The sequence below is a fragment of the Heterodontus francisci genome, chromosome 27 (assembly GCF_036365525.1).
Source record: "Heterodontus francisci isolate sHetFra1 chromosome 27, sHetFra1.hap1, whole genome shotgun sequence".
NCBI lineage: Eukaryota > Metazoa > Chordata > Chondrichthyes > Heterodontiformes > Heterodontidae > Heterodontus > Heterodontus francisci.
The window spans coordinates 25,909,245-25,924,844 of NC_090397.1; the positions used below are offsets into that span (position 1 = coordinate 25,909,245).

At 40.9% G+C, this 15,600-nt stretch overlaps 1 protein-coding gene across 3 annotated transcripts in view; it reads right to left on the reverse strand.

The window, feature by feature from the left end:
* LOC137384709 (copine-8) overlaps positions 1–8,594 on the reverse strand; it is a 445,401-nt gene extending 436,807 nt beyond the window's left edge. For 2 of the 3 annotated variants that reach the window (XR_010977638.1, XM_068059012.1), the window contains exon 1: positions 8,272–8,429. Coding sequence is in view for 2 of the 3 variants with exons in the window: in XM_068059012.1 (XP_067915113.1) it covers positions 8,272–8,348 (77 nt within the window). In the remaining variant the exon portion in view is untranslated. Of the gene's footprint in view, positions 1–8,271 lie in introns of all 3 variants that reach the window. The other variant, XM_068059014.1, reaches the window with a different exon arrangement.
* Between the last annotated feature and the right edge of the window lie 7,006 nt (positions 8,595–15,600).

Below are 15,600 nucleotides of genomic sequence, written 5' to 3' on the forward strand. Positions count from 1 at the left end.
TTAAAACTGGTCAGAGCGCACTGCCCATGCTCCGACCAGCTCTGTCCTACAATAGCAATCAGGGTTCTATGTACATCACAGGAACCAAATTTGCACATTAAAAGAACCTACCATCTGAGGGTGCTTAGAGAAGTTAATGCAAATCCCCTCGTCCATACACTTTACTGCGGTGGAGCAGAATAACAGTGATCAAAAGCAAACTGTGGCTGATTCTTCCCCTTGTTCTCGAGAAGAGGTAAGAGAACCAGAAAGGAAAATAATGTCAAAGTTAAGAAATCTTTGCAATGAAGCAGCAACAATCTAGAAGCAGGAGCAATTTGTAGTAACCCATCACTCCACAATGCTGACTGAAATTATTGAAGTAAACAGACACTATAGATCATAAAGGTAACCTTCCTGATCTACATGCCTTAGTTTCACAGCACACAGTGCATTTACCCAAATGAGCCTTCGGGTCAGTCCTGATTTCAGTTTTGTCAATGCAGGGTTAGTGGCTAATAATGGCTAATTTCAGAAAAGACATGAAATTTCACTATCTTCATGAAAAATCTATTTCAGCACTTAGAAATGATATCAATATAAATAAAATGACACAGATATTCACTTTCCACCAATTAAAAATTAAGATCCGTTGAGCACTTTTCATGAAGACAATGAGCATTTTCATTTATGTTGATTAGGTACAAAACAATCACTAGACTAAAATGAAAATTCATTCACTCAAGGAGTAACTGAAAATGAGGTACCAGTTATTTCATTGGAACACAGGCAGTAAAGTCACTAAGTGAGTACTGACAATTTTAAGTGCCACAGCTTGAGGGGAAGAAAGGAGATTTAATTCCTTTTCTCAAAGTTGGCATGAATACAAGCAGGATTACAATTAGATTTTTCCAGTGGAGTATAGAATTAGTTATGTTGAAAAAGGAAACTCCATTAGAAGAAGCGAGAGAGGGAACTTAAGTTTTTGTTGCTCACAAAGAAATTTGTTTCCATGAAAATATTACTTTAATTATGGAAAATGAACAATTCAACATACAATAAAAGCAAAATACTGCGGATGCTGGAAATCTGAAACAAAAACAAGAAATGCTGGATTCACTCAGCAGGTCTGGCAGCATCTGTGGAAAGAGAAGCAGAGTTAACGTTTCGGGTCAGTGACCCTTCTTCGGAACTGACAAATATTTTCTAATATTTGTCAATTCAACATACAATATTGTTTCATCATCAAAAGAGAACCAAAGACAACCAAGAGAACAGGGAAGGGTCAAGGAAACAATATGCACTTCTATTACATTACTTATGTTCAGGAAGAAAAATGAGTTTAATTACTGTATTCACTGGCTATATTTCTCTCATTCTAAATATCTGCTATTCTATTTATACTTTGAAGGGTTCTCATGGCAAGCTCACCATCTAAGGCATTTCTGTGGATAAACAAGATGGAGCACATGACTCTGAAAGAACACCACAACTCAAGATGATTTAGCTTGCTACTTTAGACACAAAACACTGCTAATGGCTAAAGATAAATGGTCATTTTGATGTCTCCACAGGCAATCTGTGCTCCATAAAGAAGAGAAATGTGATGCTCATATCTGTAGCATATATCAACTTTCCCTTGATGTTTGGGTAAGCTCACACTCAAAATGACTTTCGAGCGACTGCACATGCACAAGATCATGCATGTGCAGTTGTTCCAATGTTGCTGCCTGTGCTCCAAATTCAGCCTGGAATATAGAAAGGATAAACTTGCAACACAAACAAACTTCTACCAATGTGATACAAGTTTATAGCAATTCTTGCTATGCTCATTGCAAGCATTCCTCACACACCCAACAATCCAGAAGCTGTATCTTCTCGAATTTTTGTCCCTACAAAGATCGTTACCCTTACGACTCACACCAATCCTAGATTTCCTCTGTACCTTTCCTGCACCACCAACTTGTTTCCAGACAGAAACATCAACACACCACCTTAAATTCAGGCTTTGAATTGAGTTACTGAGCATATTTACAGTCATTTTAGCAAGTGAAGCATATACAAAATGTCACAATTCTTAAAGAGAAGCTGGACTAAACTGCTATGCTATATCAGCAGTAATATAAAACGTGCTTTATACCGTATGTCCCTTTCACCTTCCGACCCACACTTTCAGCATAGCTTCTGAAAGTACACAGTTCTGCACTTACTTTCGTCACAGCTTAAGATTCCTTTGCAACCATGCCCTTTCCCATCCCCCTCCATGTGCTTAAATGTTCTATTTGGTCTTTGATTTACCCCAACTTCACTGCAGCCAGAATTGGCAATTTATCTTGCATCACCTTAATTGCTTAATTTCTCTCTTTCACAAACAAAGATGTGAACACACATGATGTTGCTCACATCACGAAAACAAAGTTTTTCTGAATCACTGAGTACATCAGATCAGCCTGAATGTCAGTAACAAAACCAACTCCAATTGCCAGACGGAGTACTGCTTACTGGCCATCTTAAGGTTAACATGCCTCCACGTTTGGTTTATACATAGAGAGGGGCCTCGCATACCCCTAGTGCACATCATTAGATCACACGCACATTGCCCATACTTCCACTCCATAACGAATGAAAAATCACAGGCAGTGAGCTCATGATTTTTCTGACCTGCTAGTGCTACTCCTAATTACCTTTATATACAATATATGAAACCGCAGAAACTGTCACGAGTGACAGATAATCTACAGTTGATTACTAGCAATAAAACAGTCAGTGTAAGTACTGTTGTCGTCTTTCTTTCATTCCAATGCTGCACACAGTAATGCAAGGCAAATGATCCAACTGTGGCTAAAGGAATTATTTTTATACTGACACTTGTCTGCTGTAAATAGTCAAAGAGCATGTATGGATATCTAAAAATGGAGTGATTAGAAGTATAAGGCACATGCTGATAATACAGTGAGAAACTTTGTAGAGCATATTCTGATTTGCAAATTAGTTATTCTGCTGTGAAACTACAGAACCTCAATAAAATAAAACTGAGAGAGTGCTGGGGTGCTGGAGATGTTGGCCTTTGGTCAGGGTGCTTACTATGGCCTTGTCAGCCTATTCATTTTACATTTGAGATTCCATGGCATTTTTCAATTAACAGCAGGGTGTTATTACAGTGTCCTGATCAAGATACAAATTGATTGGGCATGAACTACAAAAGCTAATGTGAGTTACAGTCTCCAGTGTAAACCAAACTAGATTGATTCAAACAACAGTTTTCAATAAGAATCTAGTCATACCATTTCTATCATACCTAATCTATTTCATACCTTGTTGAAATATTCCTTGAAATTTACATAGGGAATAGTCATTGATGACAAAAAGTATTTTTTTAAGTAGATATTAGTCTTGATTTTCGGATTATTTCTCACTTTCTTTTTCTTAGCAATGTGCCAATTCTGAACAAGAAGCCAGACAGATGAGTTGCTCCGTGACTTTTGGTCAGTGTCCATCCATACCAGCATGGCAATACATTGTAATGGCAAACCACATACACAAACCCATATTCACCACTCAATAGCATCACACGTCCAATGTATTGAGTCAACCATGTGTCTAGCATTCACATCTTCTCCAGAAAACAGGTGGTCATAATAGCATGATAAGTTTGACAGAAAACAATGAAGTAATTTTAAGAGCCTTATGTCATTTAGTCAGGCTGATGAAATCCTAGCTACAGCACTGCACATCATTTTTTTCTAAGCAATCACAGTTCCTTCAGAGCTGCCTCTCCTGTTATATGACTTCATTGTTTGTTGGCCCAGTGATAATGGAATAATGGAAAATAAGGAGATTGCAGATGAATTGAACAGGTATTTAGCAACAGTCTTCACCATAGAGGATGCAAGTAACATCCCAGAAATAGCTGTAAATCAGGAAATGGAAGTGAGGGAGGAACTCAAGAAAATTACAATCACCAGGGAAGTGGTACTGAGGAAATTGTTGGAGCTGTGGGCTGACAAGTCATTGGGTCCTGATGGACTTCATCCTAGAGTGTTAAAAGAAGTGACTACTGAGATAGTTGATACGTTGGTTTTAATTTTCCAAAATTCCCTAGATTCGGGGAAGGTTCGATCAGATTGGAAAATGGCAAATATAACTCCTTTATTCAAAAAGGAGGCAGACAGAAAGCAGGAAACTACGGGCCGGTTAGCTTAACATCTGTATTAGGGAAAATGTTAGAAACTATTATTAAAGACGTTATAGGAGGACACTTAGAAAAATTCAAGGTAATCAGGCAAAGTCAACATGGTCTTGTGAAAGGGAAATCATGTTTAACCAATTTATTGGAGTTCTTTGAAGAAGTAACATGTGCTGTGGATAAAGGGGAACTGCTGGATGTACCGTCCTTAGATTTCCAGAAGGCATTTAATAAGGTGCCACATCAAAGGTTATTGCGGAAAATAAAAGCACATGGTGTAGAGGTAATATATTGGCATGGATAGAAGATTGGTTAGCTAACAGGAAACAAACAGAGAGTAGTCATAAATGGGTCATTTTCTGGTTGGCAAGATGTAACGAGTGCCACAGGGATCAGTGCTGGGGCCTCAACTTTTTACAATTTATATAAATGACTTGGATGAAGGGACCAAAGGTATAGTTACTAAATTTGCTGATGACACAAAGAGAGGTAGGAAAATAAGTTGTGAAGAAGACATAAGGAGCCTACAAAGGGATAGAGATAGGTTAAGTGAGTAGGCAAAGACCTGGCAAATGGAGTATAATGTGAGAAAATGTGAAACTCTCCATTTTGGCAGGAAGAATGAAAAAGAAGCATATTTTCTAAATGGTGAGACATTGCAGAGCTCTGAAATGCAGAGGAATCTGGGTGTCCTGGTGCATGAATCACAAAAGGTTAATATGCCGGTACAGCAAGTAATAGGAAAGTTAATAGAATGTTATCGTTTATTGAGTCATAGAGTCATACAGTGATACAGCACCGAAACAGGCCCTTTGGCCCACTGAGTCTGCACCGGCCATCAACCACCCATTTATACATTAATCCCATTTCCCCTCTCACATCCCCACCTTCCCTCAATTCTCTTACCACCTACCTACACGAGGGGCAATTTTTTTACAATGGCCAATTTACCTATCAATCTGCAAGTCTTTGGCATGTGGGAGGAAACCAGAGCACCCAGAGGAAACCCACGCGGTCACAGGGAGAACTTGCAAACTCCGCACAGGCAGTACCCAGAACCGAACCCGAGTTGTTGGAGCTGTGAGGCTGCGGTGCTAACCACTTGAGAGGGGAATTGAATACAAAAGTAGGCAGGTTTTACTTCAGCTATTCAGGGCATTGGTGAGACCACATCTGGAGTACTGTGTACAATATTGGTCTCCTTATTTAAGGATGTAAATGTGTTGGAAGCAGTTCAGAGAAGGTTTACTAGACTAATACCTGGAATGGGTGGGTTGTCTTATGAGGAAAGGTTGGACAGGCTAGTCTTGTATCCGCTGGAGTTTAGAAGAGTAAGAAGTGACTTGATAGAAACATATAAGATTCTGAGGGGTCTTGACAGGGTGGATGTGGAAAGGATGTTTCCTCTTGTGGGAGAATCTAGAACTAGGGGTCACGATTTAAAAATAAGGGGTCGCCCATTTAAGACAGAAATGAGGAGAAATGCTTTCTCTCAGGGGGTCATGAGTCTTTGGAACTCTCTTCCTCAAAAGGCAATGAAGCAGAGTCTTTGAATATTTTTAAGGCAGAGGTAGATAGATTCTTGATAAGCAAGGGGGTGAAACGTTATTGGGGGTCGGCAGGAATGTGAAGTTAAGGTTACAATCAGATTAGCCATGATCTTGTTGAATGGTGGAGCAAGCTCGAGGGGCCAAGTGGCCAACTCCTGTTCCTAATTCATATGTCTATATGTATGTATGTTCGTACATTATCCCATACATTGATATTTTACACCCAGTCTAGCCTATCTTGCAACAATAACTGGACTGGAGCATTATTGTGCATCAATAATTGTTGCACAATGTTAGTGAGATATTTACATCATTAAAATTTAAGTAACATTCTCTTGTTCTGTACTGTAAATATGTTTAATTGTACATTGTCTCAAAATTAACCCCCAGTAGGTGAGATTTCTGCGTTAGGTATTTTCGCAAAAAAAAATTATATTTGTACTTGCATTAACTTCTTCACTAAAAAATTTATCAACTGGACGAATTTAATTATGATACTATCAAATTTTCCTTTGAAGAGAAAAAATGAAAATTAACCCAAAATACAGGATGCTGGATGGTTAAATGTTTGAATACATTATTAATGTCACTAATGCATTGGAACTCCAAGGCATGCTGTCATTAGAATGGCCTATATAGGCTGGTGCCTGTAGTCTGCCACATCAACAAGTTGCCAGCCTGATTTGGGCAGGTGGTTACCAGATGCTAGGCAGTTCTCCAAAGCAGAGCGAGAGAAAAAAATCAGAGGAAACATTAACATCCAAGAGTCAACCATAAAATATGTACAGTAATTGTATTGGGAGTACAACTGAGACAGTAAAAACAGTTGAGAAGGGTCAACTAGGGGTGAGAAAAATTCTAAACATGCTTCTTAAAAAGCAGAGGTGATGTTTAAAACAAGCATTAAAAAAGCAAGTTGCCACTCCGCTACTCACAGAAGCTCTGATTGTAATGGGAAAGCAATAGCACTTAATTCAGCCAAGATTTATTTATTTATTTATTTTATTCATTCACGGGATGTGGGCGTCGTTGGCTAGGCCAGCATTTGTTGCCCACCCCGAATTTCCCTTGAGAAGGTGGTGGTGAGCTGCTTTCCGGATTGATGATAGTTTCTTAACTAAGAGAAAGAGGTACTATCTTGGGATTGCTCATCTGTGGCTGTGATACTGCAAATAGCAGAAAATGTATAGCTGGGGGAAAGGGGGAAAGCTCATGACGAGCTTATACCCAGAGGGTTGCATATTTCAACTTGCATGGTCTCAGAGCCTGGACTGAAAAATAAGCTGCTCTTGCCAATCTAGGCGACTGCCATGCAATCATTAACAGAGTAAGGAAGCATCGAAGCTGAAGCCAAGATCTGGTCACATTCTTACTGGCACCCCAGCATTAGTTAAACATGTTCCTGGGGTAAAGTGTCCAACGTGTTACATAAATCTGGGAACATGCTGCCAATCTTCAATTGCCAGACTGGTTTAAGTTGCTGTTTGGGAAGGAGAAGATAGAGCATACACAAGTGGCCTATTGTTTCTGAATTGTGACTGGCAACACACTGGTTTATTTATGGAGTGAAATCAAAATGTATATGTTGGAGGATTGCTTTAAAACACACAACTGGCAATGACGGGGGTGGGGAGGAGAGGGGGCGGAGAGAGGACAGATTGAGGTATTTGGTACACATCCATCCACATCAGGGATACCCCAAAAGTCCAAAATTAGATTTGTTTTCCTTAAAAGATGGAATGTGTACATAATTAGTTTAGATAGTTCTTTTTAACCAGTGCATGTAACGTCACAGCAGGTAAAGAGGTGCCTATCACCTTTGTTTCCTAGGAGGCAACATGCTGATGACGGAAGGTTTAAACACTGGATGTACATCCCTATCCGATTCCACAAACCTGCCCCTGTGCATTGGAACAGACTTGAAAAATAGTTTCAATCGTCGGTTTTCACTTTGTTTAAAAAGATTCCGCTACTTTGTGTTGCACAATGAACAAAATATTTTTGTGAAGCCGGCACTGCAGGAGTTAACACATTGAACCAGGAAATTCCTCCTGCTTCTTGCCAACCAGTGTATCATAATCTCCACACATCGTGCTTCGGTAATTTAACAGCAAGGAGGTGTACACTTTGAAGCAGAGTGGCACTCGTGTACTTCCAGTTTTCTCAGACATGAGACAAATCATAAACAGTCTTAAAAGCAATATCGCAGATTACAACAGCAGATGCGGTAAAGTTAACATTTTCCCCCTGTAATCTCAGACATACTTTCCTGTCAACTTTCCAGAACTCAGATTGAGATCTTTAACCTCATTAAACAATCGTTCAGATAGGCACAAAGATACGTCAAATACTCGCACATGTTATGAAGAAAGGAACGAAGCCCGCTTGCTTATAGTTAACTTGACTTTCTCCAAGTCATTATCAGTATATGGGCTGACAGCCACCGCTAAGGGTGGGTGTGAAAGTGAATCGCAAATAGCACTTTCTGCTCAATATGCTGGAGCCTATTTCCTCGCCTGTTACTAAAGAGTGGGGGAGTTGTAGGATGTACATTACCTGCAGGAGATGGTGATCTCCACTTTGGTGGCCGGGATGTTGGTGTGGAGGGGATCGAAGTCTCCTATGGACGCCATATTCCTGAAGCTTTCGTTTCCACGGCGTCTCGCAGCCGAGCCCTGAAGCAGTGAGCGGCTGCACTCCCCGGCTCGGGTTAGTGTGTGCACGAGTGATGTCACTTCATAACAAACACAAGAAAACGTCTGCGAGCAGGGAGAGGAGGAGGAGGAGGAGGAGGAGCAGGGCAACGGCGGCACTGAGCTGTATCTGCACCAAAAATCCCAACTAACCCAGCTCACAAAGGAGGAGCACAGGCATTTTCCTCACTGGCGGAGGCGGAGGGGGGATTTCGGGGAAATTTAAAGAGAGGATGTGAAACCGCACTATATTTCCGACATGAAACAGATTACATTGTGCATGCCGCTTTGAGAGAAATTACAGAAAATCGTATCTAGACACAGCACAGCATACATGCACTGTCCATTCTATACAATTGAAACTTTGTTTTCATAGAAAGATCACTCGACAAGAAATTAAGATCTCAAAGCTGTTTGCAGAAATGCAATGATTCTTTCAATTTCTCCAAACAACGCCAGATAATTTGACACAGCATGCGAACCCTATATCGACACTAGCAAGTTATCATTGCACTATGTGCTTTTCTTTCAAATGTACTAAAACGAATAAAAGTAACATATTTTCGATTCACTAATGCTTTTCAGGCTACGTTTTCGACATGATGCAATCTCTGTGACTCTGTGCTCTCGTGAGAGTAAAATAATGTCGAGTATGTTAAGAATGATTATTATTTATGTGAAGAATGAAGTTAGGCTGAAAGGACCAATCCACTTCCGGTTACAGGCTTTGGGTTATCCCAGTGGCTACAAGGAAATACCACATTCATCCAAACGTCGCTTACGAGAAAGAACTGGGGCAGGCGGAATTATTCCGAGATAAACAGAAGCAAATACATTTCTGATAAACAAAATATCTGACCACACTTTTTGTAAATGATGTATGATTCCAAATTATTAATCTCATCGACACAAAAGCAAAATACTGCGGATGCTGGAAATCTGAAATAAAAACAGAAAATGCTGGAAATACTCAGCAGGTCCGGCAGCATCTGTGGAAAGAGAGAAACAGAGTTAATGTTTCAGGTCGTTGACCTTTCATGAGAACTCTCGATCTCATCGAGTTCCACTTTAATAAACTAAAACTGGGTCTGGTTGATGTTATAACATTACAGTTTTGGCCACTATCCCACCAAAAGTCCGAGGTCAATTTAAACTACTTTTGAAGCTGTATTTAGATTACGTGTACCTTGCGAATCTGGATTTATTTCTTGGACTGATTCCATTCTGTGAGTCGATTGGAAGCCTATCGAAAACATCTTTCCATTTAATAAGGATTCTTAACGAACAGTTGATTTTTTTTTACAGATGCAAGTGAAATGGATCACAACAGGCAAAATGGCACGAACGACAGTAAATATAGTGGAAATTAATGCATACAGAGGGAATAAATGGTCGATAGCTAGAGGGAAAGTACGATTTTCAAAAAATAGCTGATTTGTTACTTTGTGTTCTTAGAGCACAGACGACTAAAGTCTGAATTTGGGATAAGAAGAATAATTTACAAACATCTATTTACTCATTATGTTGCCTCTATATGCTTGCGTGAAAACCGGAAAAAAAGTATTCAAAAAGAAGTGCAAATGATAAGAAATACAGTTTTTGTTTAAATGAGGCTGGTAGTCTCTAAGTAATGAGTCAAAAAAAGTAGTCAAAAAGACTCGCCGCTCCCTTGCTAGTATATTGTTAATTGATTATTTGCAGGAACAGTCTGTTGTCAGGTACAATTGTTGGCCGTAGTTATTGATTGCAACTGAATGAGTTGTAAAAGCGCCGTGTAGTATTTATGATAGATTTATAGTTGGAATCCTTTTAGGACAATTTTTGGAATCGATGGTGCCAATTGTGCAAAGGTTTCCGATTCTCTTTAATCGTTGTGTGAAACTGTAGTCTGGCAATGTTCGGATTTTTGCAGGGCACTGTCCCGAGATTTACACTTCTCTTTAGATAGTGCATAAACTAATCCCGCACTGAATAATTTAAAAAATCATTCGCCCTATCCATAAAGTGCGTACATTTATTAATTCACTCCTCAGGCTTTTTGTTCTGAAGTTAATGGCGAGAAACCCTGCATTGGCCAACTGTTGTCGTGTATCATCTGTAGCAAAAACGATTTAAGCTAGTATATTAATTTCGTTATTTTAGGGCTGCACAACACATTGTCCAAAGTTGGTTTAACTTAGATAGATTTGATTACGTGCTTTGGTCTAAAGTTTGGTTCTTCCGCATTAACATCATTAACCATCGCAGGGATGTTCAACTGGTTTATCAACATGATTTCAATGCCAAAGTATACGACGTGCTTCCGACACGCCTAAACCTGCACAATGCATGGGAGAGGTTTATATCCTGGTGGTACATTGTTGGCTCCAACAATTTTGAGATCTTTTGCAGAGATATGTATATGCGGGCGGTATGAAAATAACTTTTCTGGCAGAATCATATGAACAAATTCTTTTGGATCAAATGTTTTTTTTAAACTGAAAAGCTATGGTAGCATGCAAATGCATCAAAGTTTTAATTCACTAAATGTTGCATAACCGCAAAACATTAGTATATTTCCTGTTTCAACATACTCATTTACATACTGCATTTAAAATGATTTCCCCATAAATCCTTATTACAAAAATAATTGGACAAAAAACTTGCATTTATATAGCGTCTTTCATGACCACTTTACAGCCAATGAAGTGGTTTTGAAGTGTAGTCACTGTTGTAGGAAATGCGGCAGCCTGTATGCGCACAGCAAGCTCCCACAAACAGCAAGATAATGACCAGATAATCTGTTTTGTGATGTTGATTGAGGGATACATGTTGGCCAGGTCACCTGAGATAACTCCCCTGCTCTTCTTCAAAGTAGTGCCATGGGATCTTTTACATCCACCTGAGAGGGCAGACAGGGACAAAAACAGAAAATGCTGGAATTACTCAGCAGGTCTGACAGCATCAGTGAAGAGAAAAGCAGAGTTAACATTTCAGGTCAGTGACCCTTCATCAGAACATCAGGTCACAGAACTGAAACGTTAACTCTGCGTCTCTCTCCACAGATGCTGCCAGACCTGCTGAGTATTTCCAGCATTTCTTGTTCCTGTTTTTATTTCAGATTTCCAGCATCTGCAGTACTTTGCTTTTATTTTAGTTGGAAAACAGGGCCTTGGTTTAATATCTCATCCGAAAGGCAACACCTCTGACAGTGCAACACTCCCTCTGTACTGCACTCCAGGCCATTCTGGATTTTTGTGCTCGGGTCCTTGAGGGGGATCCACAACTGTCTGACTTAGAGGCAGCTGACACTGCATTCAATTCAACATTCCTCACAATTTACAACATAAATTTATTCAATTCAAGCTCACATGCACACACATACACATATATACATTCAAACGCACATATACTAACCTAGATTTTTTGGGCAGTGGCAAGGCCAGCAAAGCTGTCAACAAAGATCTCATGATCTCTCTGGTGGAATTTTCCCTTTTGGATGGCCATTTAAATATGATGCCAATGCAAGGAGATGTCATGGCATGCAGCAGCAGTGATGTCAGCAAGCAGGTAGGCAACCAAGCAAATGGAAGTATTCACACACAGCAAACCACTTAAAATCCTTCACTTTTAACTTCAATTCTCAGAGAGTGAAATAAATATATGACTGTATTCACAGAGCTAAAATAAAGATAAACAGCCTGTTATTTTTTAAAAAAATATATGGAATTCTTAATCATTGTGGAGAACTTTGACATTCCATGAATATAAAATTATCTTTTCAGGGCTAGTACAGGTGTTTAGCAGTAATTAGCAGTAATTAGGAAGTTAGTATGCCATTAAAAGGCCAGTAAGACCTCTGACAACATGGAGTAACCTTTCCAGGGTTTTTACAGCAAGACCGACAGTGGTATAGTAGATGTTCTTGTCAACTCATGATTGTAAGAGAGTTGACAATCTGTGGGAATCTCTACAGTGCACCCTATGGTGAACTCACTGACAGCAGCTTCTGGATTTCCATGTTATTCTGACATTTTCGCCATCATTATCACAGCAAAATCCAGACCATTGCCTTTGTCACTGCTGGGATGTTTTTTTCCTATTTGGGTATCATTCTCTTTTCATGTTCCTAATTTTACCTTTGGAGTGTGACTCACCTTTTCCTTTCAGGGTGCTATTCCTGTCTAAGTGTAAATCCCTCTATCTGATTGTTATTTGTTCCACTTTATGAGTTGGTGTTATTCCTGCCTAGATTCTGTTGCTATTTTTGTGTTTCAGGGTTGTCTCTGTCCAGGTGAAACTCCTATATCCTACTATTTTCCTGTGTGGGAATGCATCCGTTGTTCCTGTATGGGTATAACTCCCTTCTCCCTTTCTCCTGTTCTCCCTTCGTCAGATACAGGAGAAATGCCGTGAACAACAGATGCCCCTCTACATTGCTTTCATTGATCTCACCAAAGCCTTTGACCTCGTCAGCAGACGTGGTCTCTTCAGACTACTAGAAAAGATCGGATGTCCACCAAAGCTACTAAGTATCATCACCTCATTCCATGACAATATGAAAGGCACAATTCAACATGGTGGCTCCTCATCAGAGCCCTTTCCTATCCTGAGTGGTGTGAAACAGGGCTGTGTTCTCGCACCCACACTTTTTGGGATTTTCTTCTCCCTGCTGCTTTCACATGCGTTCAAATCCTCTGAAGAAGGAATTTTCCTCCACACAAGATCAGGGGGCAGGTTGTTCAACCTTGCCCATCTAAGAGCGAAGTCCAAAGTACGGAAAGTCCTCATCAGAGAACTCCTCTTTGCTGACGATGCTGCTTTAACATCTCACACTGAAGAATGCCTGCAGAGTCTCATCGACAGGTTTGCGTCTGCCTGCAATGAATTTGGCCTAACCATCAGCCTCAAGAAAACGAACATCATGGGGCAGGATGTCAGAAATGCTCCATCCATCAATATTGGCGACCACGCTCTGGAAGTGGTTCAAGAGTTCACCTACCTAGGCTCAACTATCACCAGTAACCTGTCTCTAGATGCAGAAATCAACAAGCGCATGGGTAAGGCTTCCACTGCTATGTTCAGACTGGCCAAGAGAGTGTGGGAAAATGGCGCACTGACACGGAACACAAAAGTCCGAGTGTATCAGGCCTGTGTCCTCAGTACCTTGCTCTACGGCAGCGAGGCCTGGACAACGTATGCCAGCCAAGAGCGACGTCTCAATTCATTCCATCTTCGCTGCCTTCGGAGAATACTTGGCATCAGGTGGCAGGACTATATCTCCAACACAGAAGTCCTTGAAGCGGCCAACATCCCCAGCTTATACACACTACTGAGTCAGCGGCGCTTGAGATGGCTTGGCCATGTGAGCCGCATGGAAGATGGCAGGATCCCCAAAGACACATTGTACAGCGAGCTCGCCACTGGTATCAGACCCACCGGCCGTCCATGTCTCCGTTATAAAGACGTCTGCAAACGCGACATGAAATCGTGTGACATTGATCACAAGTCGTGGGAGTCAGTTGCCAGCATTCGCCAGAGCTGGCGGGCAGCCATAAAGACAGGGCTAAATTGTGGCGAGTCGAAGAGACTTAGTAGTTGGCAGGAAAAAAGACAGAGGCGCAAGGGGTGAGCCAACTGTGCAACAGCCCCAACAAACAAATTTCTCTGCAGCACCTGTGGAAGAGCCTGTCACTCCAGAATTGGCCTTTATAGCCACTCCAGGCGCTGCTTCACAAACCACTGACCACCTCCAGGCGCGTATCCATTGTCTCTCGAGATAAGGAGGCCCAAAAGATAACTCTATTGTTCCTGTCTTAGTGTAACTGCTATGAACCTATCTGGGGTTTTTTCATTTGTTCTTATCTAGGTATTACACCTCTATTTCTATTAGAAAAAAGAGAGTAAGAGTAAAGGGTAAGGAGTAGCTATTCAGAGTAGCAGAAGGTGAGACGATTGTTACTCTTTTCCTGTGTGGGAATGCATCTATTGTTCCTGTATAGGTTTAACTCCATTGTTCCTGTCTAAGTGCAACTTTTATGAACATGTTGTTCTTATCTATGTATTTACTCTTCTATTTCTGTTTGAATCCCAAGGATCTATCCTTAGCCCCCTCAGATTTCTAATCTACAAACTGCCCCTTGGCAACATCATCTGAAAGCACAACATTAGTTTCCACCTGTACAAATGATGACAACCAGCTCGACCTCACCACCACCTCTCTCAACACCTCCACTGTCTTTAAATTGTCAGACTGGTTATCTAACATCCAGTACTGGATGAGCAGATATTTCCCTCCAATTAGATATTAGGAAGATTGAAGCCATTTTTTTTGGTCCCTGCCACAAACTCTGTTCCTAGCCACAGACTCCATCCCTCACCATAACAATTGTCTGAGGCTGAACCAGGCTGTTTGCAACCTCTGTGTTGTATTTGACCCCAAATGAGCTTCCGACAACATATCTGGGCCATCACTAAGCCTGCTTATTTCCACCTCCGTAACATCACCTGACTCGACCCCTGCCTTAGCTCAACTGCTGCTGAAACCCCTTCCATGCCTTTGTTACTTTTAGAGTTGACTATTCTAATGCTCTCCTGGCTGGCCTCCCACATTCCACCCTCCATAAACTTGAAGTCATCCAAACCTCTGCTGCCCGTGCCCTAACTCGCACCAAGTCACCCATCACCCCATGCTCACTGACTTACATTAGCTCCTGGTTAAGTAATGCCTCACTTTTAAAATCCTCATCCCTGCTTTCAAACCCCTTCACGGCCATGCCCTTCATAATCCCTATAATCTCCTCCAGTCGCACAACCCTCCGAGTCATCTGCTCCCCTTTAATTCTGACCTCTTGAGCATCCCCGATTTTAATTGCTCCACCATTAGTGGCCTTGACTTCTGCTGCCTCGGCTCTAAGCTTTAGAATTCTCTTCCTAAACCCCTCTACTTCACTTTTTCTCTTTTAAGACGCTCCTTAAAACCTACCCCTTTGACCAAATGATTTGATCATGTGTCCCAAAATCTCCTTATGTGGATTGGTGTTATATTTTGTTTGATAAAGTCTCTGTGAAGTGCTTTGGGACATTTTGTTGCATTAAAGGCACCATAAATACAAGTTGTTAAATGTTGTTATTCTGTCCCTATCTAACTGTAACTCCCATGTTCCCACCGGTGTTCTTCCTGCCTGAAAATTCTATGTGGGTTCCTGTCTAG